At 55.1% G+C, this 27,833-nt stretch overlaps 1 protein-coding gene across 6 annotated transcripts; it reads right to left on the bottom strand.

Moving 5' to 3' along the window:
• Positions 1-1,481: 1,481 nt before the first annotated feature.
• On the bottom strand, positions 1,482-27,833 carry KLHL22 (kelch like family member 22). 6 transcript variants are annotated; one of them, XM_059893837.1, is made up of 8 exons: positions 24,822-24,883; positions 20,815-21,368; positions 20,236-20,376; positions 19,356-19,521; positions 16,250-16,968; positions 11,743-11,935; positions 4,450-4,683; positions 1,482-2,388 (listed from the first exon to the last, which is right to left on the bottom strand). In XM_059893837.1, the coding sequence occupies exons 2-8, from the start codon at positions 20,856-20,858 to the stop codon at positions 2,023-2,025; spliced, it is 1,863 nt and encodes a 620-aa protein (XP_059749820.1). In that variant the 5' UTR covers positions 20,859-21,368; positions 24,822-24,883; the 3' UTR covers positions 1,482-2,022. The 6 variants fall into 6 exon arrangements, with proteins under 6 accessions (XP_059749820.1, XP_059749818.1, XP_059749819.1 ...); XM_059893835.1 differs by lacking the exon at positions 24,822-24,883 and adding an exon at positions 23,221-23,359 and having other exon boundaries at positions 20,815-20,882; XM_059893836.1 differs by lacking the exons at positions 20,236-20,376; positions 20,815-21,368 and adding an exon at positions 27,763-27,833 and having other exon boundaries at positions 24,822-25,087.

The following is a 27,833-nucleotide window of genomic DNA, read 5'->3' as shown; positions in this document are numbered from 1 at the left end:
GCCAGGAGCCTGGGCCAACCGGTTCTGGCCGGGATGACTTCCTGGGGGAGGCCAACTTTGAAGGGTGAGGATTTTGCACACAGAAAGGGATGAGCCACGAGTGAAGCAAAGGCTTGAATGCAGGGCCTGAAAGCCTGCCAAGCTGGCGAGCCAGCTGCCTGGGCCCAGGGGCAGGAGCTGGTGGGCTGCTGGCGGTGGGTGAATGATAGGCCGGACAGTGGCAGGGCTAGGCTGCTGCCCAGCTCTCAGGATCCCTTCCAGGCTTCATGTCTACCCCACCCCATGCCCTGTGGGGCCTCACAGACCTTTCCCCGCCTCCACTGCAGACCAGAGGTCTCTTGCAAAAGCTGTGCCTTGGTGTCTGGGTGGGGAGATAGCGCCAGCAACGTCGGACACATTTTGGGGGCGGAGGCGGACATTTCTGGCTCTCCTTCCCAGGAACCTCTGGGGTCTGCAGGGACTGCAGCCCTGGCCTGCAAGGTGCTGGCAGAGACAGGAAGTGCTGGGTTCCTACTCCAAACGCACATTCCCACACCTCATCCTTGGGAGCAGGAGGATGACACTGGATGAGTGGCCATCCTGTCCCACTGGAAGCGACCATCAGGGTCAACCCTGGGCTTGCCACCTGAAGTGTAAGTGCATGATGTCACGTGGGGTTAGGGAGTAGGGCACGTTTCCTCAGGGGTACCTGGGCCCCGAGACAGCAGTCACACACACAGTGACTGCCTCTCCCCCATGCCCGTCTTTAGGGTACCCCCAAAGGAGTCCAGAGCAGCTGGCTGCCTGCACCCCCCCATGCCCTTCCGCCCACCAAGGAGCGCACACCATCCCTCTGCCCCCCTCTTCCATGGCAGGGCGCCAGGGCAGCAGGCTCTAGGCAAGGCACAGGGACAAAGACCCAGCTGTCCCAGGTGGCCGGGAAAGAACAGAGAACAGAGCACTGGGGGTTCATCCCGATCCATCCCCGGGCCTAGGGGTCTGCAGGGGGTGTGGTATGAGGACCCCAAAGGAGGGCGGGTGTTCAGGTGGAGGCTGGGCTGTGCAGAAGTGAGGTTGGTGCTGGAAGCCCTGCTCGCCCACAGGTCCCACCTACTGCAGGAGCATGGCCCTGGAGACTCACCTGGAGGAAATGCAGAGCCCCCTCCCCGCCACATGCTCAGATGCAGGAGGTGGGCAGGTCCAGGCATCTCTCTCTCCCTCCCCAGGTGCTAGGCTTTACTTGGGGCTGAGATGGCCACCTGGGACTGGACTAAAGTTCAGAGAAGAGGTCCTCACCAGGGAAAATGCTCAAGTGGGCGGGCAACCACCTGTCACCAGACTGCGGCAGGCGTCCTGGTGACACCCTTCTAGCCTAGGGGTGGGCTCTCGGCCTCCCACTGCCCCCAACAGCTCTGCCCCCCAGAAACCAAGCTTCCAGGGCTGCAGCCTTGGACAGGCTGTGAAAGGAAGTGAGGCCGTGGCCAAAGGAAAGCAATACACACCTCGTGTAAGATGATTTATTTCATTTATCAACAACATGGGGTCCGAAAAGCCCAGCTACAGGGCATCATTTTACAGAATCAGCCTCAGGCAACCTGATGGATCTCTCTCCCGCTCTGGCCCCGGGAGCTGCTGGGCAGACAATGGGCTCAGCCCGCCCCCTCCCTGCCGACGAGAGGGACAAGATGTGCCCTGGCTCCCTCACCAGGGGCCAGTCCCCAGGTCCCTTGGGAGAATGGCACCCTCTAGGCCCAGTAGGGACCAGAACCAGGGAGCAGGGAGGCCAGGACAGCTGGTGGCGGCACAGCCCGTCCCCGCTGAGGAGAGAGCCCGGTGAACTTCAGGGGACCGAGCCCTTCCCGAAGGTTTCCCACTGTGGGGTGATCCACAGCCACAGGTCTGCAGGGCCCCAAAAATACCTGCCGATGGGAGGCGGCGGGAGGGAAGGCCGCTGCCAGCCTGGGGTCAAGTGCTCCAGGGCAAAGTGCTGTGAGGGGAGCTGGGAGCTACCACTCCCCCGCACCCCCCACCTGGCCTGGGACCCTAGTCCTCACTGGAGTTGTCGAACTCCTCCCAGTCAGACACACTCATCACCTCAGAGGCGAAGTCCTGGTCGGCCTGGCTGCGGTCAGGCGTCCCGCGGGGCGGCTCAAGGAGCAGGGACCGCGGCAGGGTGAGCACGCAGGCCGCCAGGCCCGAGATGGAGTTGTCCAGCTGCGGGCCCTCCTCCCAGCAGTCCTTCTCCACGTCATAGATGTGCACATAGCCAGTGCGGCTGCCCCGGTTGTGCGAGCGGCCACCCAGCACGTAGATCCTGTTGTCTAGCACGGCGATGCCGGGCTCACCGTGCCCTGCTGGGAGCGGGCAGACGGATGACCACTGCCCGGACTTGCAGCTATAGCAGGCCACCTGCAAGGCAAGGCCCCAGGCTCACACGAGGCTGAGGGATGCAGCGGGGATGTGGGCAAACGCACCCCCCGGAGGAAGGGCTCGGGCCAGGCTGACGCTCTGTCCCCTATCCTGGCCCCTCAGCCAGCCTGTGGCCCCAGGCGTGTGGGTGTCTCCCAGTTGGCCTGGGGGTGCCAGCTCACTCCCCTCCACCACTGAAGCTGAAGACTCAGACCCCATGCGCCCCCAGCAATGGGGGAGGTGCAGATAAAATAAGGAAATAGGTGCTTGCTAACTCATGATGACCATCAACATTCTCTTGGGGGATCCCTGGCAGTCCAGTGGTTAGGACTCGGTGCTTTCACTGCTGGGGCCTGGGTTTGATCCCTGGTCGGGGAACTAAGATCCTCCAAGCCATGCAGTGCAGCCAAAAAAAACAAAAAACAAAAAATCTCTTCTCTTCAAAATTACTCCAAACAGTAAATAAATACATGGGAAAATGTTCAGCCTACCAGTAATCCAAGAAATGCAAAATAAAACGTCAGAGACAAATTGTCAGCTGTTAACCAGCAGCCACTGGGGAAGAAAAGGCACAAGCCCGGGGCTGGTGGAGGCATGGTGAAGCTGCCCTGCTGTGCGCCTGTCTGACCAGCCAGCACAGCAATGTGCAAAATTATCAAGAGCCACTCGGATGCTACCCTCTGACTCAATGATGATCCCTTCCGGTTCTCCAGCCGCGGGAGGAGGAATGGCCTTCAAAGGAGCCTGTGCCCAGATCTCTGGGACTTGTATTACTTTACATGGCAAGAAGGACCCTACAGACTCATTAGGGTGGGGACATGGAGATGGGAGGTTATCCTGGAGTTTCGGGGGGACCCACCTAGTCACACAAGCCCTTGGAAACAGAAGGGAAGGTCTGATGGGGGCTGAAAAGGGAGGGGAAGCTGCCACTGCTGGCTTAGAAGAGGAAAGGGCCTGACCCGGGGGACGTGGAGTCTTTTAGAAGCCAAGAAGGGCTTCAGCCCACAGCAGCCAAGGAATCGGGACCTGAGTCCTACAACCACAGGGAACTGAACTCCACCGACACCCTAGGTGAGCAGGATGTGGATCCTCCCCAGGCCCCACAAAGGAAGGACCCCTGGATCGTCGTCTGGTGAGAGCCACAGACGTGTAAACACACTTGTGTTGATTTAAGTGGCTAAATTTGTGGTGATTTGTCCCGGCTGCAATAGAAAACGAAAACGCTAGAGCCCAATGGTTCTCAACACTGGAGGATCCCACCCAGGAACTTCCAACTCGGTGGGTCTGGGAGGGGCCAGAGAATCTGCATTTCTTATGAGTTCTCATGTGATGTGGGTGCTGCTGGCCCGGGGACCACACTTAGAGAACCACTGCTCTCACCTCAGGAAATACCCCAAAACACCCAAAAGCTCTATAAAGCAAATATTACTTGAAATGTTACCTGGAATAGCCACAACTTGACCAACCCATACGTCACCAGTTTGATGGAATTCTGCACAGCCACTGGGTGGGGTGGGGGTGGGGTGGTCATCAAACTAGAAGACACACCCACAACAAACTTGAGCCAGAAGCCAAATGGGATGATGCTCTTTGAGTACAATTAAGTGGAAACCACGCACAGGTAGGAGGGCTGAAGCTAGTGGCACAGGGCCAGGTTATGGGAGTTTTTCTTCACCCTTCTCCATTTTTTCAAAGCTCTGCAATGTGGTTACATTAACTTTATGTAATTCAAGTTTTTAATAATAATAAAGACAAGTGAAACTCTTCCGTGTGATACTCTAACGGTGGATACATGCCATCTGTCTAAACCCACAGAATGTGCATCACCAGGAGTGACCCCGGGCCAGTGTAGGGTCATCGGTTATAACAATGACACCCTCTGGTGGATGCTGAGCCTGGGAAGGCCCTGGTGTGTGGGGGCCGGGGGCACACGGGAAATCTTCCTGCTCAACTTGGCTGTGAGCCTAAAACTGCTCTAAAAAATAGTCTGTTACAAGGGAAAACCCCCCACACGGCAATTTTTATCGGTGACAAGTGGAAGGCGGGCACCCCGCCGCTCACCTGGTGCACGTCCCTCCTGTAGCCCGCGTCGTTGTTGCTGCCCCCGACCACGTACAGCTTGTCCAGGAGGGTGGCCATGCCGTGCCAGGCCCGCCGCACCATCCCGTCAGCCAGCGTGTGCCAGGTGTCGCTGCCCGGGTCGTAGCAGTGGGTCTCCTTCAGGTAATCCTCCCCTCGGCGGCCGCACGTGATGTACATCTTCCCATCCAGTGTGGCACCCGCGTGGGCATACACCTGTGGGCCGGGAGAACCGGGGGTGTGCGTGTGCGTGCACGTGTGTGCGCGCGTGTGCAGCCCTGCCGACTTCCTCCTCATGGTCTGACTGGATCTTCACTGGGCACACCGTCCTTGTCCCCCACCTGATCTCTTCCCAGTGGAAGATGATTCAGGGCCCAGAGGTGACGCTGGGCTTCTACAAGAGGAAGAACAGAATCTCTGTCCTTCCCCTGCCCCTAAAGGTGACAGCTGCATGGGGACCCAAAGGAAATCAAAGCCTTGTCTTCAGTGAGGCCCTTGGTCGCCTCCACCTTTCCCCCACCCCTGCCTCCACTTTCAACATCTGCTTGTTTGGGGCTTCCCTGGGGGCGCAGTGGTTAAGAATCCACCTGCCAATGCAGGGGACACGGGTTCGAGCCCTGGTCCGGGAAGATCCCACATGCCGCAGAGCAACTAAGCCTGTGCACCAGAACTACTGAGCCTGTGCTCTAGAGCCCGCGAGCCACAACTACTGAGCCCACACGCCACAACAACTGAAGCCTGCGCGCCTAGAGCCTGCACTCCGCAACAAGAGGAGCCACCGCAATGAGAAGCCCACGCACTGCAACGAAGACTAGCCCCAGCTCGCCTCAACTAGAGAAAGGCTGCACACAGGAACGAAGACCCAAAGCAGCCAAAAATAAATAAATAAAAATAAATTTTAAAAAAAAATCTGCTTGTTTGCAAATAACAAATGATGTGACCTGGTGAGCACAAAAGTGAGATGCAAAATCAAACAAACAGCAGTCTTTAATTATGGGAGAAAACTCACCCCCTACTTTGGATTTTGGTCCTCAACCTCACCCCTGCTTTCCGCTGCACCCAGGAGGCACACCCTCTCTGCCCAGCCAGCCCCACTGCCTCCAGGCCCCCCTCTCACAGCCCACAAGGGCCTCCTGCTGTGCCCGTGTGCTCTGCCAGCAGAGATGTCCTGCAGGGCCGGGAAGCCCCAGGGCCTGTGTTACAGGGCCGGTCACTGACACCCAGGCTGTGGGTAGCACAGCAAGGGGCTGGAGAGGTGGATGGGGCAAAGGGCAGGAGACAGAGCAGTGGGCAGGAAACACACCACGGGGCTAGGTCTTCTCCCACCAATGGTGGGCATCTGGGGAGGTGTTTTTTTTTAACTAAAGTTTTCATCTTGAGGTAAGTGTAGATCCACATGTAATTGTAAGAAATACAACCACCCCGCATCCTTCACCCTGACTCCCCGGGGGAAGAGCCTGTGGGCCTCAGCACAACATCACAGCCTGGGTGCTGACGTCAGCTCCACCAAGACACAGGACATTTCTGTCTCCCTCTTTACAGTCACATCCACTCCCCACCCCCCAGTCCCTGGCAACCACCACCTGTTCCCCACGTTGTCGTTTCCAGAGTGTGGCTTGAATGGGATCATGTGATATGTCACCTCCGTGACAGGCCGCCCACGTCGATGTGCAGACCCAGAGTTCCTCTCCGACTCCAAGTAATGCTCTGCACCGTGTACCTGCCTGTTTGGTGAGCCTCTCGCCTGTGGAAGGACATCTGGCTGGTCTCGTTTCTGGCTGTTACCAATAAATCTGCTGTAAGTATCTGTGTTCAGGGAAGTTTTTGTTTCTCTGGGGTAAATGTCCAGGATGGTGACCACTGGGTCACACGGCAGTTGGAAGTTAACTGCACCTAGTACTGTCACATTTGCCGTTTCAGCCGCTCAACAGGCGGTCTCCCCGCTGTGGCGTCCAGTCTGCATCCCCTAACTGCACGTCTACATCCTCCCCATTGAAGCGTCTCCTCCCGTCTTCTGCCTTCTTTCCAGCGGATCCCTGTGTGTTTCCCGAGTTTTGAGGATTCCCTACACATGTTAGATCCTAGTCCTCTGCCAGGTACTGGTTTGCAAACATTTTCTCTCACGCTGCAGCTTCCTCTCATCCTCCTAACAGGGACTTTTGCAGAGCAAAGGTCTGCAATTTTGATGAAGCCCAATTTATCAGTTTTTCTCTTTATGGGTCATGCTCTGGGGGTCAAGTCTAAGTACTCACTGCCTAGCCCCAGACCCCGAATACTTTCTTCTACTTTCTCTAAATGCTGTGGAGTTTTGTATTTTATGTTAAGTCCGTGCACCATTCTGAGTCAATTTTTGTGTAAGGTGTGAGACTTGGGTCGATGTCCATTTTCTTGCCTATAGATGTTGCTCCAGTACCACTTGTGGAAAGGTAATCCTTCCTCCATTCACCTGCTTTAGCATCTTTGTCAAAACTCAGCTGGGCATGTTTCTGTGGGCCTATTTCTGAGTTCTCATTCTGTGCCACTGATCTCCGGGTCTATCCCTCTTCCAACACCACAGTCATAATTACTGTATCCAGTATATACATAGTAAGTCTTAAAACCAGGTAGATGGAGTCTTCCCACTTTATTCTTCTTGAAAGTTACTTGAAGTATTCTAGATCCTTTGCCTTTCCATATAAATTTCAGAATCTCATCTACATCTACAAAAACTCTTGCTGGGATTTTCATAGGAACTGTGCTGTATACCATGTATCAATTTGAGAAGAACCGACATCTTTGAGTCTTGGAATCCATAAACATGATATGTTTCTCCATTTACTTACATCTTCATTTCTTTCATCAGCACCTATACTTTTCAGCATATAAATCCTAAAAATGTTTTGTTGGATTTATACCTAAGCATTTCATTTCTGAGCAATTGTAAATGGTGTTGTATTTTTAATTTCAGTGTCAACATGGTCATTACTAGTATACAAAAATACAGTTGGTTTTTATATGTTTATATCATATCCTGCAATCTTGCTAAACTCACTTATTAATGCAAGAATTTGGGGGTGTACATTTAGATTTTTTGACAATTTTGTCATCTTTAGAGTCAGTTTTATTTCTTCCTTTCAACCTGCGTGCCTTTATTTTCTTTTCTTGCCTTATTTCACTGGCTACACCCTCCAGGACTGTGATAAGACTGGTGAGATCAGACAACTCTGCCCTGTTCCTTACTTTAGGAGAAAGCATTCCATTCAGTCCTCACCAGTAAGTATAACATAGTGGTGGGAGTTTTGTACATGCTCTTCATCATGTCGAGGTAATTCTTCTGTTATTTTTTTCTATTGTTACTTTGTGAGAGTTTGATCATGAATGGATGCAAAATATTATAAGATCCTATTCCTGCTCTGATATGATCATGTGGTTTTTAATATGGTGAATTACACTGACTGAATTTCAAATATGGAACCAGCCTTTGGTCATGAATTTCTTTTGCGGGGAGAGGAGCTTCTATTTGCTAATAGTTAAGAATATTCATACATATGTGCATCTATGACAGACTTGTTCTTTTGCGGGGGGACTGTCTTTATCTGGTTTTGGTATCAGGGTAATTTTAACTTCAGAAGATGAACTGGGAAGTATTCCTCCTCTTCTATTTTCTGGGAAAAAAATCATGCAGAATTGGTATTAACTTTTCTTTAACTGTTTGGTAAAATTCTCCAGTTAAACTATCTAGGCCTGCAAATCATTTCCTTAACAAGTATAGTCCTATTCAAATTCTACTTAGTTTTGTGTGAGTCGTAGTAGGTTGTGTTTTTTGAGGAACTGGTCCATTTCATCTAAGTTGTTGAATTTACACATGTAGAGTTGTTCACAGTGTCCCCTTATTATCCTTATGACGTCAGCAGGATTTGCAGTAATGCTCCCATTTCATTCTTGATATTTTAAATTGTCTTCTCTTTCTTCTTTGTCGGGCTTCCTGGAAGTTTGTCAATTTTATTGATCTTGTGGAAGACCCAGTTGTTTCACTGACTTTCTGTTTTTCTGCTTTTAACTTCATTGATTTCTGCTCTGGTATTTATTATTTCTTTTCTTCTGCTTGCTTTGGGTTTCATTCTGCTCTTATTTTTCTTTTTCTAGATTCTTGAGGGAGGAGCTTAGATTACTGATTTTTTTTTTCCTTCCCTAATGTAAGCTTTTAGTGCTACAAATTTCCCTCTCAGCACAGCTTTAGCTGGGGTGCCACAAAATTTGACATGTTGTCTTTTTTTTTTTTTTTTAATTTATTTATTTGGCTGCATTGGGTCTTTGTTTTTTTTTGTCTGCGCAGGGTCTTTGTTGCTGAGCACGGGCTTTTTCTAGTTGCGGTGAGCGGGGACTACTCTTTGTTGTGGTGTGTGGGCTTCTCACTGTGGTGGCTTCTCTTGTTGCGGAGCATGGGCTTCAGTAGTTGTGGCGCATGGGCTTAGTTGCTCCGCGGCATGTGAGATCTTCCCGGACTAGGGCTCGAACCCATGTCCCTGCATTGGCAGGCAGATTCTTAACCACTGCGCCACCAGGGAAGCCCTGCATTGGGTCTCAGTTGTGGCATGCAAGATCTTCATTGTGGCACGTGGGATCTTTCGTTGTGGCGCCCAGGCTTCTCTCTAGTTGTGGTGCATGGGATTAGTTGCCCCGCGGCATATGGGATCTTAGTTCCCCGACCAGGGATCAAACCCGAGTCCCCTGCATTGGAAGGTGGATTTTTAACCACTAGACCACCAGGGAAATCCTGACATGTTGTCTTTTCATTTTCATTCAGATCAAGGTATCCTCAGGTCCCCAGATCCCTAGCTGGTCTGCCATCTTCTTTCAACCTTTTTGAGTCTTCTGAGTTTGTTTTACACATAACGTACAGAGTTCTGTGTTGTACTGAGCAGAAGGAACCAGGAAGGACACATCTACTCTACCTTTCTGAAAGTGCAAGTTCTCTGGGAAGGTTTTTAAGTGAGCAGAGAAGGGCTTCTGCCGAGACCTCCTTCCTCTCCTCCAAAAGCATGGGACGGCCATGCTCAGGTCTGGGCCATGCAGAAGAGAACCTCTGACTGGAAGACTCTGCCCGCTGCTGGGGCAGGGAGCTCTCAGTCCACTGGGGGCACATCAGTGACCAGTTCCTAAGGATGCCACGTGGGTGGGACCCTGAGAGACAGGTGGGAGGGAGGGAGGGAGGGTGGGCCTGCCCTGCCAAAGGCTGGGCCCGCCCCGCCAAAGGCCCTGCAGACACCCTGAAGGCCTCTGCAGTGGCTGCACACCCACATCTCCAGACCCGTGGGCCCCCTGCCTCTCTGCTCCTCCTCTGGCCTGGCACCGCCCCTGCTCCTGAGCCGATCACCCCGCCCATGGCCAGCACTGCCCATCTCCATCTCTAGGCTGACCTCCCTGAGCCTGGCTTCCAACCGGATGTCCCCAGCATCTCATGTTTGTCACTTTCCACATGAAGCCCCTCCTCTCCTGTTCACTCCCGAGCCCACCTGTGCTCCGGGGGAGCGGCCTAGCCACCACCCAGCTGCTCACATGGGTGGCCTGGGAGTCTCCATGGCCTCTCATTCCTAACCCATCAGCAAGTCTGGTCAGTTTACCTCCAACCACAGCCCACACCACCCTCGCCTCTGTCCAGACCACCCAAGTGCCCTGGCCCTGCTCCCCTAACATCCTCTCTTCACATGCACTCCCCATGCTTCCCCTCTTCCTCCCGGCCTGGAAGGTCCTTCCTGCCTCTCCCAATGGCTGCCTGTCTTCCGTGGACCTGGTCTCACTGACAACTCCTCAGACGGACCCCCCCCAAACAGTCCAACGAGGTCCATCCTGCCGGAGCCCCTCCTTAAGCACCGCTCTGCTCGGCCCTCAAGGTCCTTTACTCATCTGTACAGTGGTTGAGAGTGGTCTCTCCCACTAAGTTGCAAACACCATGGGAGGACCTTGGTCACTTTTTATCACCACTGGATCCCCAGGACTTGGTATCCAGAAGGTGCTTAATAAATAGCTGCTGAAGGAACGAATGGATGAAGGAAGTTAGGAACCTGGACACCAGGGAGAAGCTGACTGAAGGCTGAGGCTGCCCCTCTGTGGCTACGCTGAGAAGTGCAGCCTCCCCGCCGTCCAGACAAAGAGCCCATGGAGCCCCTCCCCCACTCCCCTCCAGGACAGAGCTCAGGGTCCACCCCCGCCCACTAGGTCTCAAGGACCCCTGGTCTTTCCCAAGAAAAACTTGCCCTCTTCTTCAAAACAAGCAGGGAGTGCCCTCCAGAGGGGCTTCCTCCCCAAAGAAGCCAAGGAGCAGGGGGCAGGCTGGCTTCCCCTGCCTGAGAGGAACTGTGGTGGGAGCCCCTGGCCTTCCTTGGAGCCTCGCAGACTGTGGAGAGGAGCTGGGCCCGTCAGGGAGACCCCTGGGCTCCCGAAATTGGAGTCTAAGGACCTGGGGCTCGGGAAAGGGTGAAAGGTAAGGAGGGGAGGGGAGGGGAGGAAAGAGGGTCAGGGAGGCAGTAGCTCCTGCCAAGGCCTCGAGGCCAGTGCAGCGGAGCACGGAGGAGAGCCATCCTCTCCGCTGGGGGAGCCAGGGTGCCCAGCGGTGCTCACGGGCACTGGGACCCGGGGTGCACCAGGGACCAGCAAGGCCCCCTCTTGCCCTGGGGTCTCATGTCTGGTTTGGGGGCCAGGGTCGCAGCACTGCAAGCCCATAAGGTGAGAGAGGTACACCCCTTAAAGCATCACTTTTGCACAATGGACGTATTTTTCACATCTTCAAGCTAGAACAAACCAAAGTATTGTGTAGGAAACACATGATTTAAAAAAAAAAAAAACATGTAAAATATAACTTCTAAAGTGTTTCTGGCTTCTTGAAGGCCCTGTCCTTGGTTGGAGGGGGTGCTGTGGGGGAGGTCTGAGGCCGCTGGGCCCTGCCTCTCGCATCCCTCAGGTTTGACAACATCTCTGGACTTGTTCCAGCTCATCTCAGCTGTGCTGAGGAAGAGAAGGGGAAGGCTTCTGTCCACATTTGACTGCAGGATTAAAGCAGCTGCCCGGGGCCAAGGTAGCAAGACCCAGACGGGGGTGGAATTCTGGGGAAGGGGGTCTCTCCCGAGGCGGCTGGCTCAATCTCAGGAGTCCCCCACCCCAATCTTAGGGCACAGTCCAAGGAGGGAAGAGGGCTCTGATCATTGGCTGGTTTCCCTGGCCGTGCCTCCCACTCCCTCCGCACAGCCCAGGAAGCAACGCGGCCGAAGAAGGGCCCCCTGGGAGGGGTTTCCTTACCTCCCTCTTGAGCGGGGCCACATAGGCCCAGGAGTTGGTGGCAGGGTCGTAGCGCTCCACAGTGGTCAGGTCATTGTGGTAGTCGCGACCGGCCACCGCGTAGATGTACTTGCCCACAACGCACACGCACAGGTCGGCGTGCTCCTGCTGTAGCGACTGGATCTGGAACCATCGGTTGTGCCTCGGGTCGTACCTTGTGGGGACAGATGACAGCATGTCACTGAGCAGCCCCTCCCCCAGCCTGGAGGGTGGGGCCCGGAGCCTTCTGGGTTTCAGCCCACAGCGCCAGGCCCTCCACCTGTGACCTCACGGTGGTTTCTAGACCCTCTACTGTCCACCCCAAGCTGCCCAATGGCTGTTCCTACAGCCACCTCGATCTCACCTGTCTCACCTCAAAATCCCCACGGCCCCGCTCTCAATCAGGAACGCCCCCAATTATGGCCTCTCGACTGGACGACTGGGCACAACAGCCTCCAGGCCTCCAGCCAGCACTCCCTCAGGCTGGTCGCCTGGCTCCCATCACAGCCCGCCTGACCCCCACCCCCCACTGCCTTCGCATCTCCTGTGTGCAGTTCCCGCCCTCCCCAGTGGGATTCCAGGACAGAGGCTCGCGAGGAGGGGAGGGGAGAGAAGCCCACCTCTGCTGAGCCCAGCACTATCACCAAAGCTCGCTCTCCTGATGTAGGACCACCACCACGCCCCTTTCAAGGGGACGCAGCTGTCCCCGTCACAGCCCTGCCTTCACCTCACCCCATCAACCTTCGTAAGAGTCTAAGCCCCATGCGACAGCTTCCTCTATGCCCCCAGCATGGAGCTGCTCCTCCCCCCAGCCCTGCCCTCTCCTGCCTCCAGAGGGCTTCACTTTTCAGCCCGGTCTTCTCGGCCACTCCAGGACGGCCCACGGCCACCCCATGTTCTCTTCTCACACTGCTAATACCCGTTGCCACCTCCAGCTGGCTGCTCACCGTTCCCACGTGGACCCCCGGGCTCCCTACATCCCACCCCTCGCTCACCAGCCAAGCCCCTGCTCACACCCGAATCCTCACATGCCTGAGCCCAGCAGTTGAGGCCCTTCAAAGCCCAGACCCAGCCCCTGCCCCAGGCTGGACCCCTGCCCCATCTCTCCAGGCCCCAGGCCTGGCACCCTGCTGGGCATGAGGCCAGTGTGCTGTTTGAGCAGACACAGGTGACCACAGAGCCTCGAGGGCCAGGGCCCATGAATCCGAGGCCCCAAGCCCACTCCTCCCCGACCGCGTCCACCCTTCCCCTGGCTCCCCGCCAACCCCGCCCCCAACTCTGGCACCGGCAGCTGAGCGCCGGCCTCTGGAGCCCCCTCACTCGATGGCCCCTGCACACTTACAGCCTCTCTCTGATAAGTGTTTATTTCTCCACCGTAAGACCAGCTCCGAAGCAGACAGTTTTCTTTGGCCTGTGCCAGATGCCCCCATTTCAGCTTTCACCCTCAAAACAAGTTAAGTGCACTCGACAGCCGCTTCTTCCTGCCGCAGCCCCTCCCTGCCAGCCGAGAATACAGGAAACAGGCCGAAGGGAGAGAGAGGACAGGCACCTGGGCCACACAGACCCAGGTCTGGGCACATCTGGCCATCAGTTTTACTGTCCTGACGTTCACTCAGCTCCACACCCAACGGGGTTATGCTGCCTGCCTAGAAAAGCTACCATGAGGGATCATGAGGGTCAAGTCACGTGACAAGGGTTCCTTAAAGGACCGTGGTCCATGTCTGTGTTCCCAGACCTGGTGGCGCACCTGGCTCAGGGCAGATCACGCACTGTCCGCTCAGAGAAGGGAAGGAGGGGCGAGGTCACCAGCAGTGGAATTAGTCACTCAACAAACATCACTGCCCCCAACGTGGACCAGCCATGGCTCTTGGCGCTGGCACCCAGGGCCCCCCTTTCCACTGTAGGTTGGGAAACACGCCAAAGGGAGCAGAGTAGCCAAGTCTCCACGTAAGGACAGGTGCCGGGGAGGAGAAGTGACAGAAGGAGAGAGCAGGGCCGGGAGGGCGCCTGAGAACGAGTGAACGGGCCCTGCCAGGTGGAGGTCCAGCTGGGACAGGCAACCCAGGGCAGGAAGGCACCTCCCACAGCCTTCCTGTGCACAAGGCTTGTTCACATTTCACATGCGTCTCTTCTGCCCCATTTTCACCAGGGAGACGAGTCTCTCCAGATGCTTCCTCTGGCCTCCTGCCCTCACAGCTCCCTGGGCTGGGTTCATCTGGATTTGCGGTGTCAGTTAAGGAAACACACACACATACACAAACACATACATACAGACACCACACATCAATAATTCAGACATAACCACAGTTTTGCTGATTTCTTATCTCTCCATCGTGTTCTATATCCCACATTTTCCTCTTTATTGGTTTAATTTTCCACTTTGTCAGAATAAGTCCTCAAGTAATATTTTTTTCCTAATAGAAATAAACTAAACTATTGCATATAAGGATTCAAATCCTTCAGTCACTTTAATGCTGACTCTGGACCATCCTACTGCAAACTCAGAGGCGAAACCTAGGGTTGGCATGAGAATGTTCTGAGGCCTTATTAAACTTAGTGATTGCTCTCGCTGTTTCCATGACTTAAGCCTTCCCATGATTATTGATGAAGTCCATTACAGTTAGAAACATTTTTTTGAAACATACTCTAAAATATTAATAGTCATGAAAATGCCTAAGGACAAAAACAGGTTATCACTCTATGTAGGGTCAGGGCATCTGGCAACATGGACTGGCCACCACCGGGTAGGGGTGCAGAGCTGCAGCTGTGGGAAGGTGCCCTAGCCACGTGGGCGACACAGATGCAATCAAGGAAAGAAAAGAGAAGTGTCATAGCTCGGAGGCAACGTGCTCTGACAGAACTACCTTTTCACATGCTACAACCTGTTAAGTCCCTAACTCCTCAAAACGCAAATGCTAATTTACTGCAAAATCTTGTTTTCTTATATTCTGACAGCCTGTAGATTCTAAGGGCGGTGAACTGAGAGGAAAGGGCAGAGAACCAGACTCTTAACTCAAATTAAGATCCACCTGGCAGTGTGAAGAGTCCAGCAGGAGATGAATGAAACTTTCACTCTGTAGAGATGAGAGCCCGGGGTCTCCCCAGAGCTCACCAGCCGCTCCGCACCGCAGCCTGCCCGGCAGGTGTCCCTGACCCCGCCTGCCACAGTGACCCAACCTCCGACTGGAGTCTGAGGCTGTGGTTGTCAATCACGGAGGCTGACACCAGCACCTTCCAGAGTTCTGGTGGGTCTCACAGCACACGTTCACAAAAGGGAAACAGACCGGGTTTGAGAGACAGACGTCAGCAGCTCATGACAGGACAGACTCTGGAGAGTCTGCTTTGAAGATCTGGCCTTGGCCCTCCAGCTGGAAGTGGCAGCCCTTCGAGGCCTGGCAGGAGGGAGGCCTGAACCTGGGACCGCCACCACCCCCCCGCCCCCCAAGGACGCGTCAGGTCAGGAAGACGATGAAGGCATGGTTTCCTCCCTTCTGAACTGGGCCCCCTCCCGTTTGACCACAAAGAGCTGCCAAGCTCTGGGTCTCACCAGTTTGACAAAAGTGATCACTTCCTGGGGTGGGGAGAGCAGAGCAGGCCGACAGACGGGGGTCTCCTCCTGGCTTGGGGTCCCCAGGCTCCCATCCAAGGGGCACAGCGAGGCCTGACCCCACCCCCAAGACAGAGCAGGAACAGGAACGCAGTTGGCTTCAGCTCACCGCTGCCAGAAACAGCTGGCAACCCCTCTCTCTGCAGTGCCATCTTTCAGCTTGTGGGAGGCAGAAACTTCCCATAGGCACCCTAAGATCAAACCAAAGGACAGGGGAGGGGGCCCTGGAAACCTCCTGGAAGTGGAGGTCGTGGGGATTTGCCCCACTTCCCTTGCTCTGACCAATGAAATGGATTTGTGGGATCCCAGCCTCGCAGACTGACAGAAACCACGGCCTCCCCTGGGGCCTCACACCCAGCACACGGCTGATGACAGGGCCTGGGGGGTGGGGGGTGGGGGGGATTTGGTCTGAGGTTCAGCACTGCCTGTGGGCCTTCCCTGCCCCCCAGGCTGAGGACTGTGCACTCAGGGGAGCAGGGCGACAGGAAGCCACCCTCCACCAGGAGCCTGTGCGGTTACAAGAGCAGAGCTAAGCGGATAGGCAAGGGGAAGCTGGGACCAGGGGTGTGAGAGCAGAGAGAGGCAAGGTGGCCATGCTCCCAGGCCTGGTCCCCTCCTTCCTGCTGCAACACCCTCTCCCAGCCCCTCACCCACAAGACGGTGGGGTGTGCTGAGGGATGAGGGGGTTTCTGAGGAGGGGGGACAAGAGCGGGAGGAGGCATCACGGGCCCCCTTCCTCATCTCACCGCCGTCCATGTTCTCCCCATCAACCTGCGCCCACAGAACGGGCGCAGACCTGTTCAAGAGGCTAACTGCGTTGGCCAGTGGCACGTGCCTCGCAGAAGCCACCCTCTGGGCAGCCGCCCGGCCGAGGGCCCCTACCTCCAGCAGCGGGACTCGGCGCGGAAGCCCTGGACATTGTTGTCCCCTCCAATCAGGTACACGAAGTTGTTGAGCACAGCGATGCCCTGGTTGGACATGCGGGGCGCCAGGGAGGCGGTGAAGTGCTTCCACTCCCCCAGCAGCGGGTTCAGGTACTTGGCCTGGTCGCTGAGGACAGTGGACGGCGTGGAGTGGATGCCCCCGAAGCCCACGACGCACTGGAAGTCCGAGCGCAGCTCGGTCTGTGGGCCCTGCAGGCTGGGCTGCAGGCTCTCGTTCCGGTGGTACATGAGGGCTTCAGCCACCGTATCCCTCAGGGGGCTGGGGTCCAGCTTGTCGTGCAGCCGCTGCAGGACCTCGGCTTCCATGAGGGGGAAGCGCACGGTCTCCAGGAGCTTGGGCGGCTCATGCAGCGGGAGCCGGTCAGCCTGCACCTGCTCCGGAGGGTAGTGGTAGAGCAGGGCGCCCTCATACACCTCCGTCTCGCAGGACACCTCCAGGCGGTTGCTGCTCAGGAGGGCATAGACCTTCTCCAGGGGCAGCTGGCGGTACTTGTCAGTCCGCGAGAAGGCCACGAAGTTCTTGAGGATGTAGGCGTCCAGCTGCTCGGTCAGGCGGCTCAGGTCAAAGAGCTCGGCCAGCCGGTAGACGTCAAGGATGTTGTCCTCATCCACCCAGGGCGTGAGGAAGTCACAGCAAAAGTGGATGATCTCGGGGATCTGTGAACAAAACACACCCATTCAAGCCCAGGCAAAGCGTCTGGGTGCAGGACCCAGCGCGGAGGCGCGGGTGGGGCTCACAGGCTCTGCCGGCCCCACTCCCCGCCACACTGGACACACCCGAGGCTCACAGCACTTCGGGGCTTAAGTCTGGGCTTGGAGGTGGTCTCTGAGCCTCAGCCTCCTCGTCTGTAAAACAGGGATGACGTGGCGAGGAACCACCTGACACAGGGCGGACCCCGACACACGTCAGCTGCCTTTTGAATCAAAAGCACGGGATCTCCAGAGAAGTGGAAGCAGCAGGACAGCCACCATGCCGCGGGGTGAGGACACCCTGCGATTAGGTAACCAAAGAACCCAGGAGGCAAGGCAAGGGCCCGGGAAGGCTGCTCAGGGGCTGCTAAGTTCTGCAGGAAAACTGGATTTTAGAATTTCTCAAAATGGGAATCCCTCTCTTATCCAGCACCATCAACAAATTCATTACATGTAGACTAATTCTGCTGGAATTTGAAGCTTATAATAAATGTTTAAAGTCTTTTTATTCTTTCTGGTTCTAGACATTTGGTGCTTGCCAGGTGACATGCTGAAGGCTGAATGGAAACCTGCAAAGTGCCAGGCGTGTGTCTCCCCCACCAGGAACGTCTCCATCGTGCTGCTTCCTTAGGTCCTGAGGGTCTTCACTCGACCATCCATTTCCTCCCGAGCAGGTGCTTCTGCTTGGCCTCTTCTGCCTAAAATATTACCTCTGACCTCTCACAGGCCAGGAGCTGAGCACCAGGCTCTGGGTGGAAGGTGAGGGCTGACAGCCCTGAGTGGGCCTGAGGAACAGCTCCTGAGAACCAGGGACTGTCTTGCCCTCCCTGGCAAGGTCAAGGTCCCTCATCCTTGTCTCAGAGCAGGGACCTCTGGCAGGGAATCTCACCAAGGAATCGCCTGGCCTGCCCTGTGCAGGAGGCCCATGAGAGGCCCAGAGAAGGGAACTCATTTGCTCGGGGTGACCCAGTGGGTACGGTCTCACCGACACTCAGATCCACATCCCTGGGGATACCATGAAGGGCACAGCACATGGGGGACAGGCCACCAACAGCCACTGGCTACATGAACAAACATGACCCGGTGGGCCTGTGGACTTGGAACTGTTACGCCAAGTAAAACTTGCTTTAAAAACAACATTGTGGGGCTTCCCTGGTGGCACTATGGTTAAGAATCCGACTGCCAATGCAGGGGACATGGCTTCAAGCCCTGGATGCCGCGGAGCAACTAAGTCCATGCGCCACAACTACTGAGCCTGCGCTCTAGAGCCCGGGAACCACAACTATTGAGCCCACGTGCCACAACTACTGAAGCTCGCGTGCCTAGAGCCTGTGCTCCGCAACAAGGGACGCCACCGCAGTGAGAAGCCTGCAGACCGCAACAAAGAGTAGCCTCTGCTCGCCACAACTAGAGAAAGCCCACGCTCAGCAAGGAAGACCTAATGCAGCCAAAAATAAATAAATTTATAAAAAACAACAAACAAACAACATTGCATAGAAGCCCAGTATGTTAAAAATAAAACAAAACCAAGCCGGGCTGCCCCAAGCACCAGCCATGGCTCTGCCTTGAGGTCTGAGGGGAGGCAGCAGGTCTCTGAGCCAGTGAGTGGCAGAGGGAGAGGGGTGGGTTTGGGGAGGTGGTTTGGTGTTGGTGTGCGCGACGGATGCAGAAGGCAGAGCCCAGCTGGGAGGAAGAAACGGAGAGAAGAAGGCCGGGACAGAGGTGAGGGCAGGGAAACAGAGAACATGGTCACATTCACAAGGACGACTCGTCCAGACATGGACCCAGAGGACGAAGGTGGACACAGAGGAGAGCCGGGCGCTGGCAGAGTGGCCGTGGGATACACGGTGCAGGGAGCAAGGCAGTGTGCGGGTGTGCTGGGGCAGAGAGAGGTTCTGGGGGCAGCTGGCTACTGAAGGTAAGTGTGGTCCCCAGAGCAGCAATGAGGGGACAAGACATGGGGACAGAGAAGCTCTCTGAGTAAAAGAGGGAACTTCTCCTGAGTGAAGGCCGCCCTGGCTCAGCTCCACCTGCCCACCCGCCGCCACTGAGGGTAAAGGCACGGGGCTACTAGGGCCCCGCCATGCGGGGAGCCTCCAGACACCCCCAAACAGGCAGCTTTTCCTACTGCCCCAGACGTGCTCTGACCTAATAAAAGGTCAGGATAAGGAACTCGGCATAAGACTTCGTTCCGGTTTCAGGACACAAGGGAAAAGCTGTCTTCTGAGCCAAACGAGGAGCCTGCCGACACTCTCGAGAGCAAAGGGCTCACCGCCCACCCTCACACCACTGTCCAGCAGGCACCCGGGACCCGTCTGGGCCTGGCTCTGCCTGCCTCAGACCAGGAGCCTCACCTGAAGCTGGCAGGCGGCAACCAGTGTCTCCTGGACGTTGCTCAGGCTGAGTTCCAGCTCGGACGTGTAAATGAAATGCAGGATTTGGCACATGGCGTTGTAGGACACGCCGTGGATCAGGACTTCTTCCTGCTCCATCTCCTTCAGCCCCCCAGCAAACATGCCCCTGCAAAGGGAAGAAAGGAGATGGCAGGGTTACACCCATTAGGAAGCCAGCCCAGGCCACAGAGGAGGGGCACCCGGAAGCGCCCACAGCTCCTGACCAAGCTTGGCAGCTGTTCTGGAAATCTCCATCTAATGTGCCCCAAGAGCCGCACGTGAGCCTCTGCAGGCAGGACCACGTCCAGCACGCTTTCTGCTGCGTCCACCTGTGCAATTCCTGGGCCACAGCCGCAGCCCAGGGCACGCGGTGAAAGGATAAATGAATGGGAAACAAATAGTGAAAGTCCTCCGCTCAGCAGCTCCGTACCCAGCAGCCACTAAACGCCAGGAACCGTGCACAGAGCCAATGCGACAATAGTGAAGTGAAGCGGCAGGATCCCTACGTGCATGGAGTTAATGCCAGAGGACAGACACGAAGACACAGGGCACTTCCAGTGGTGGAATCACTGTCAAGGACCACAACAGGACATCTAACCGAGGAGTGCCCAGCGCAGGAGAAGAGTGGGTGGAGAGCGATGGCAGAAGGGCCCACGATGAGGAAGTGGAGGTGGCAGGCACCCAGGGCCCAGGGCCAGGAAGAGCTTGCAGGCAGGCAGGCAGGCAGGCAGGCAGGCAGGCAGGGCAAGGAGGAAGAGGCAGGAGGTGAGCCTGGGCCAGGTCCTGCTACCCCCGGGGCAGGGCAGGATCTGGACCAAAACCAAGGCAAATGAGGTGCTACCGGCGAGTCGTACACAGGCCTGAGCCGAGGAACTTCAGATCCTGGGCTCCTTGGCCAGAGTGGAGAGGCTGGAGCAGAGGCAGGGAGGCTCCTGCAGGACTGGGGAGGCCACACGGCTGGGGAGCTGGAGTAGAGACCACCCTGGGGCCAAGAGGAGAGAACAAGCGATGGAGGGAACCCAGGAGAGCACAGGAGGAACCCAGGCTGGGCAGGAAGGGACTTGGTGGGACCGGAGTGAGAGAGGGCAGTGGGAGTCCCATCATGGCTCCAACACTGTGGGCGCCCCAGGGCATCCCAGCAGGGTTGTCAGTTAGGTGTTTGGAGGGAGGAGGCTGGCAGTCAGGGGAGGAATCTGGGCTGAAATATGACAGCAACACGGAGATGACAGAGTGGCTATTGTTATATTTTATTTCACACACACACACACACACACACACACGCACACACTCTCTCCCTCTCCCTCCTTCTCTCTCTCTCTCTCTCTCAAGACCTAAATTACACGAAAGGGTGCTCTGGTCACCAGCCCCCCTCCCAGGGTGGCACTATCCCCAGAGGCAGTGCCCGCGCCTTAATTCCCACCTGGTTTCGACTTCACAGGACACCTTGGAAACGGCCCCGATCATCCGTACACACAGCACTGCCCCTCTCTGTAAAGGCGATCACAACTGATTTAACCGTTCCTGCCGGGGTCCACCTGGGTTACTTCTAATCTCCGTTATTTCACCCAGTGGATGGCTTTGCGCCCACGAACTGTTGCTCATGTGAACGCCAGGATTAATGTCAGGAGAGCAACTGCTGGGTCAAAGAGTTTCATACACACGCACTTGGATGGCACTGCCCATGGCCTGTCAGGTAGCGCCACCAGTGCGCGGGGAGCCTGCCCCCCACACCCTCAGAACCAGAGGAAGACGCCGCTCCAACTGCCAGGAGGCGAGGGAGAAATCTTGTAAACAATGGGACAGAGGCTCTCTTCACAGGTTTAACAGCTGTTTCTATATTCTTTTCCAAACAGTCCAGATGCTTTGCCCATTTTCTGTTAGACTCTGTCTTGTCAATTTAAAGAAACTGGAACCTCTGTGCATCGGTGGTGGGCATGTAAATTAGCGCAGCTGCTGTGGAACAGTATGGGGTTCCTCAAAAAATGAAAAACAGAATTACAGAATGTGATCCAGGGAATTCTCTGGTGGCACAGTGGTTAAGAATCCGCCTGCCAATGCAGGGGACACAGGTTTGAGCCCTGGTCCGGGAAGATCCCACATGCCACGGAGCAACTAAGCCCATGTGCCACAACTATTGAGCCTGCGCTCTAAAGCCCACGTGCCACAACTACTGAAGCCCGCGCGTCTAGAGCCCGTGCTGTGCAGCAAGAGAAGCCACTGCAATGAGAAGCCCGCGCACCGCCACAAAGAGAAGCCCCCACTCACCGCAACTAGAGAAAGCCCACGAGCAGCAACAACGACCCAGTGCAGCCAAAAACAAATAAATAAATAAATAAATTTATTAAAAAAAAAATTAACACTACTGATCTGTACACTTAAAAATGGTTAAGATGGTAAATTCTACAGGGTTTTTTTTTTGAAAAAGGATGTTCACCAAGTCCCCAGCAGGCAGGCACAGATAGCACAGACCACAAAGAGAACCCGGGCCACCTCTACTGCCAGGATGTCATAACCAGATGTCACAAGGTGCCAATGAGCTGCCTAGGATATGAAGTGGGGAGAACATTTCCTGTGCCAGCTTGTACCAGGCCCCAACCCCTCTTCCAAACCTTCGAGGTCAGGCGTGTTTCAGAATTCAGAACGTTTCACCTGGAGAAACCCTTATCTGTGCCACATATGATGTCATGCTGCCCCCCATAGGGTCTGAATCAAATCCAAACACCTCAATATTTCCAAATCAAAATATACAAAGACCCATGCTAAGTAGGACACATATAAAAGTACCCTCATATCAGTTCAGGGCGGGTTTCGTGGTTTAATGAATTTCTGCCAAACTTAGATTTTCAAAAAGCTGGCAATGTAGGAGAATCCAACTTCTGCCTCCCCCCTCAAAGATCAACGACTGGACAGATTGGACAGCTATCCACAAACAAAAGAGCTCCGGGAGGGACTTCCCTGGTGGTCCAGTGGGTGAGACTCCATGCTCCCAATGCAGGGAGCCCGGGTTCGAGCCCTGGTTAGGGAACTAGATCCCACGTGCCGCAACTACGATCCCGCATGCCACAACTAAGATCCGGTACAGCATGCATGCATGCATCAATCAATCAATCAATCAATCAATCAATCAGAAAAACCAGCTCCGGGAGACTTCCAGAGGACACTTGACAAGTTTTAGCAACACATTAGAACAAAACAAAACAACTCTGAGTATCAGAGCTTTGAGGTTTGAGTATTATGAACTAGGATTTGCAAGGGAAAACAGTGTGGATGATAAGGAACGTTTATAAATGGTTACCACGGGGGTGAGGTGGGAGGGCAGGGATAAAGTGGTGCTTTCCACGATTTCCTATTCCAGCAGCGTTTCAGCTGTGGCAGTGGATGCTGGATATGACCACATGCCTGCTGACCTGTCTGTAGATGGCCACACGCCAGGTCCCCTCAGGCTGATTAGGGCCTCGCACTGGAAGAGAGGTTTCCTAACACGGAACCAACTGTCCTTCCACGAACAAGGCCCAGCAGGCGGGGGTCTACTGCTCCATGTGCCCAGGTCTCACTGAGCATTTCACACACTCTGATCCATAAGGAACTACAGCTTTCCGTGTGTTGGCTGGACACCACTCAGCACCTGGCAGACACCCCACAGGGCGTCCCCTACAGGGCCCACTGCCCTCCAAAGCCCTTCCTTCCACCCCTGCCCACATCAGATATCTTCACCAGCCTCACTGGGAAAAACCCTTCATCATTTCAACCTGAGTCAATAACTGAAATGAATAATAAGGAAATAAACCCGCTAAAGCTTGGAAATCATCATTTCAAATGCACATACCAGAGATGAGTCTGGGTTCTCCCTGGTCCCAGTGGGAGGGGGTGTCATCCTGCACAGTGACCGGGCCTGAGAGGGGAACACCTCCCAGGACAGGCCCACTGGAAGCGGCTGCCAAAGGGCCAGGAATCGCTCCTGGAGGATGTGGGGAGACAAAGGAGGTTTCCACCAAGAAGGGAGAGGTGGCACCAGTAACTGTCCTTTAGGAAGAGGACAGTGACTGTGACAGTGACAGGATGGCCTGCATAGGGAGAAGAGCTCCGCCTGAAGGGCTTCGACGGTGTGTCCAGGAGGCCCTAAGCCAGGAGGACTCCAGTGCTTGACCTTCTGGGCCCTGAGGCCTCCCACAAAACTCTGCCCTGCCCACTGCCCTGTCTTCTCAAAGCTTGTAAAAGCTGAATCCCCATGAACTGAAGGGACACTGTTGTCCCTGGACATGTTTGCTCCAAGGCACCACTAACCACTGGGTCACCCTCTCCATAAACTCCTTCTGGAGAACAGGAAGCACTTAACCATAAAGAAATATTTTGCTCATTAGTTCCTAAAGTTAAAAGATGAGCCTTGAAGACAAAAGAACCAAACAGGGGAGTTCCCTGGTGGCGCAGTGGATAAGACTCCGCACTCCCAATGCAGGGGGCCCGGGTTCGATCCCTGTTCAGGGAACTAGATCCCACATGCATGCTGCAACTAAGGAGCCCACATGCTGCAACTAAGGAGCTGGTGAGCTGCAACTACGGAGCCCACCTGCCGCAACTAAGACCCGGCGCAACCAAATAAATAGTAAAAATTTAAAAAAAAAAAAAAAAAAAAAAAGAACCAAACAGAATGGGAGACAGAATAGAGGGTCTCAGGTTTCAAGTGGGATGGTGGCACCAGCTCTGCCCAATGTGCTCAGGGCTGGGCTGGCATCACGTAGGGGGTCAGGAGAAACTCAGGGGCCACAGAACCCACAGGGAGGGTGGGAGGCCGAGGCCTAAGCGACGAGGAGGTGAGAGTGGGAGGTGGATGGCCAGGTGAGGGTGCGAACGGAGTGACTCCACATCATATAGCTGTGTGGACGACATGCATACGGTACTGACCACCCGCCTCGGCCCCCACAGAGGTCCCCGGGTCCGTATGGGCTTCCTGACGGTTTTACAAGAACACTGGGTGGGGCTGAAAAGTCTAAGGCATAAAGCATCGTAACGTCTTTTAAAAAAGGCGTGTGTTACAAAGGCAGTGAAAGCAAATGTGGCAAAATGGTAACAACTGGTGTCCAGGTGTTTGTGATACTATTCTTTTCAACGTTTCCATAGGTTTGAAATTTTTTTAAATGAGATGATGGGAAGCCAGGGTAAATTAGAAAGAAAATCTGTTTCACACCAAGATACTGTACTTACAGTAGAAAACTCATTCTAGTAAATACAATATTATAAGTAAAGCCAAGCATACCGCCTTTAAAAGAAAAAAAAAAAGGGAGCACATGCCCCAGAGATGGGGCAGCTGATAGAAAAACAGACCCCAAGCCCCCTCTGCCTGCACAGCCAGAAGCAGGAGAAGCCCGGGGTGCCAAGGCGTCCACCTGGTGGAGCCAGCATCCCTGCTACCTTACTACACAGACTCACCTGAAGTAATCGCAGGACGCAGCCAGCAGGATGCGATGGGCCTCGATGTGCCTCCCCTCCACCACCAGGACCACGTCGAAGAGGATGCCGCTGTTCCGCAGAGCCAGCAGCCCCCGGAGCAGCGCCTGAGAGTGCTGTGCACTCCGGTAGGTGTTGCTGACACAGTGCGGGTGGGAGGGCTGTGCCGGCAACTTGCAGAGCTGGGCGAACTCCTGCTCCTCCGCCATCCTGACCACCGCTCCCAACCTCAGCACCGCGGCTGTCAGCTGCCAAGACACAGGGGCGAGGAATGAGCCTGGGAGGCAGTGCCGGCTGTGCAGGGCTGGCCAGCTGCTCGGGTACCACCCTCCTGCTCACCTGTGCTTTCCCCGTGGTCTCAAACCTCTAATTCCCTCTCCCCTCCCACTGCTGTCCAAACTTGGGGCCTTCTTCCTCCTGACCTGTGTCCCTTCATTGCCAAGATTCTCCTTTCCATTTTATCTGCTTCAGCATCGCCATGAAACAAAAGGGTTCTAAAGACAGACGGACCCAGGCAGAAAACCCAGCCCCACGGTGGACTCAGTGTGGTGAACCTGAGTATCAAGCCCCTCAGATGAGGAAAGGGGACTACAAGCACCCAGCCCCTCGGGGCATTCTCAAATTTCCTAAAGGACGAACACAAAGCACCAGCACAGACCAGGTTCTCAAGGGCTCTTCCTCTCTTCTATTGGGAAAGAACACTGGGTCGTCCCCCGCAACAGGAATGGATGCATAAAAAAGACAACAGGCCTAGGTGGTGGTACAGGGGAGGGTTCCAGGCCCTACCTTCTTTTACCGAGATTTTGAGAGTCAAGCACTGTAACTTCAAGTAAATTTGGTACATTCAAGATTGTCTGCATCGTCTTTTAAATTCAAGCTTAACTTCTAATAATTAAGTCAATATGTTCAAAAAAATGCAAACTGATTTGAACAGGAGCCTCAGAAACCCCATGAGTAAAACCAGCTACTGCAAACACATTTTGGCCAAGCACTCCAAGCCAACCACAAGTGACTGTGGACAGCTGGCTGCTCCGGGTCAGGGGGCAGCCAGTCCTACACCGAGCTGTGGGGTCGAGCTGTGCACTCTCCAGGCCACAGCACTGCCAGCCAGCGAACCACTTGCCACATCTTCCTTCCCCACCTCACGTTTCTCCACTATCCCCTCCCGAAATGTGCTTCTTTTTCAATCCCCTACTGGACCCTTGAAAGAAAAAATGAAAAACAGATTCTACTATAAAACAGAAAGGTATACTGTATTATGAAACTTAAATTTCCCTCCCACTTATGCCCCCTAACCAGATCCTCTCCCAGAGGAAGCTATTCTACTTTCCCGTCACCCTTCCAGGTAGCACCTATGCATTTGCAGGCAGCGCTGTAGTACAAAATTTCCCCCTTTTTATTAGCTTTTACACATGATAACCTCATATCCCACCCACAGTCCATTGTATGTATAACCATATTTTATTTAACCAATCCTTTTCAGAGAGACATTTGGGTTTCCTTCAATTGTTTGCTGTTGACAACAGTTTTGCACTGAAAGTCACTGAGATCTGCCATATATGTAGCAGTTAAATGAGGAACATTTACTAGATATAGAACTGCTGGATCATCTTAATTTGAATGTGTAGTTGACATTTCAATAGATATTGCCAAATTGCCTTCCGTAGAGGTTGTACCAATTTATTCTCCACAGGCAAAGTATGAGAACCGGATTGCAACCACTGTCTAGCACACCAATAGCGTTTTTTTTTTTTTTTTTAAATCTTTGCTGACTTAGATGAAAAACACCATTTCACAGTGTAACTTCGTTTTGGTAATTCATAAAATTTCAAAAAATAAAATATTAAGTGGAATGCTGCACATCTTTTGCGATTCCCTTCCCATGCCTGTTTTTCTGAAATAAAAAATGTTCTTGGGGGCTCACTCTCTGGCACCCTCGACCTCCTATTCATTTTACCCAGGTTCCTCTATGATGAAGCCCTTCCCTATATTAACTACCCTCGGCCCCATAATGTCCCCAATTTTAGTCATGGCAAGCAAGGCCCTGCGTTCAGTGCTGTTCAGCTCAGAGCTTTGGAGGGAGCAGGAAGGAGGCTTTATGTCCCAAGTACATACAAACTGAAGGACGTAAAATGAATTTTCATGAATTCATGGATGACAGAGTCGGAAGCATCTCTGAACAATGTTCAACTCAACACAATTTACTGAGTAGGCACCCTCAGTCCTCTGCAGGGCCCCAAACAGTGTCTGCCCTCCACGAAGCCCAGTCCCTGGCAGCACGAAGCAAGGTCTGCAACAAAGGGAAAGGGGGTTCCACTTCCCAGGGGACGGCCCGCATCAGGTGAGGATGGGAGGCGTTCTGGACCATCGCGGCGCGGAGGCCGGAGCGGGGTAGGGACGTGCCCGGGCGGAAGGCGCTGGGCTCGGGGCCGGGGTGGGAGTGGGCAGACCAGCGGCCGGCGCTCCGGGCCGAGGCGTCGCACTGACAGCGCGGCCGCCGGGGCCGTCGGGGTCCGTCCAGGTCTGTCCGTGCAGCAAGCGGGGGGCCGAGCCTGGGCCGGCTGAGGGGCCGAGGCTGGCATGCCGGGGTCCAAGGTCGCACCAGGGGAACGGCGCCCGACCGGCCGCCTGTTGCCCCGAAGGACGCGCGCGGACCCGCGGGGGCGACAGGCTCGCCCGAGTCCCGGACGCCGGCGTCCCCGCGGCCCCTCAGCTCCGACCCCGCCGCGCCCGGGGGTCCCGCCCGCCGCCCCCGCCACGTCAGGCCGCGGGCTCGCCTCAGGCCGCCGCCCCCACCCCGGCCCCGTACGCGCCCGGCCCGCGCCTCCGCCCGCGTCCTTCCGCGCCCGCGACCCGCGCGCCCGCCCCGAGCCCGGCCCCGGCCCCGCGCCGAGATCCCCGTCGGCCCGCACTTGCCGCTCACCTGGCGCCGCCGCACGCTGAGGCCGCACTCGTGGGGGCGGGGCGGGGCGCGCGCGAGGCGGGGCGGAGGGC

The sequence above is a fragment of the Balaenoptera ricei genome, chromosome 14 (genome assembly GCF_028023285.1).
Source record: "Balaenoptera ricei isolate mBalRic1 chromosome 14, mBalRic1.hap2, whole genome shotgun sequence".
Lineage (NCBI taxonomy): Eukaryota > Metazoa > Chordata > Mammalia > Artiodactyla > Balaenopteridae > Balaenoptera > Balaenoptera ricei.
This window is presented reverse-complemented; position numbering and strand designations above follow the sequence as displayed.

What these genes read in the sequence shown, in the direction of transcription:
- KLHL22 (XM_059893835.1), bottom strand. Translation starts at nt 23,268, where the DNA reads ATGACACCCCCTCCCACTGGGACCAGGGAGAACCCAGACTCATCTCTG. An exon ending in GGCCTGTGTACGACTCGCCG is followed by an intron (nt 19,522 to 20,235) that starts GTAGCACCTCAT and finishes TTCCCTTTGCAG; the next exon opens with GGGCATGTTTGCTGGGGGGC. An exon ending in TGGCCCCGCTCAAGAGGGAG is followed by an intron (nt 4,684 to 11,742) that starts GTAAGGAAACCC and finishes CCCGGCCCACAG; the next exon opens with GTGTATGCCCACGCGGGTGC.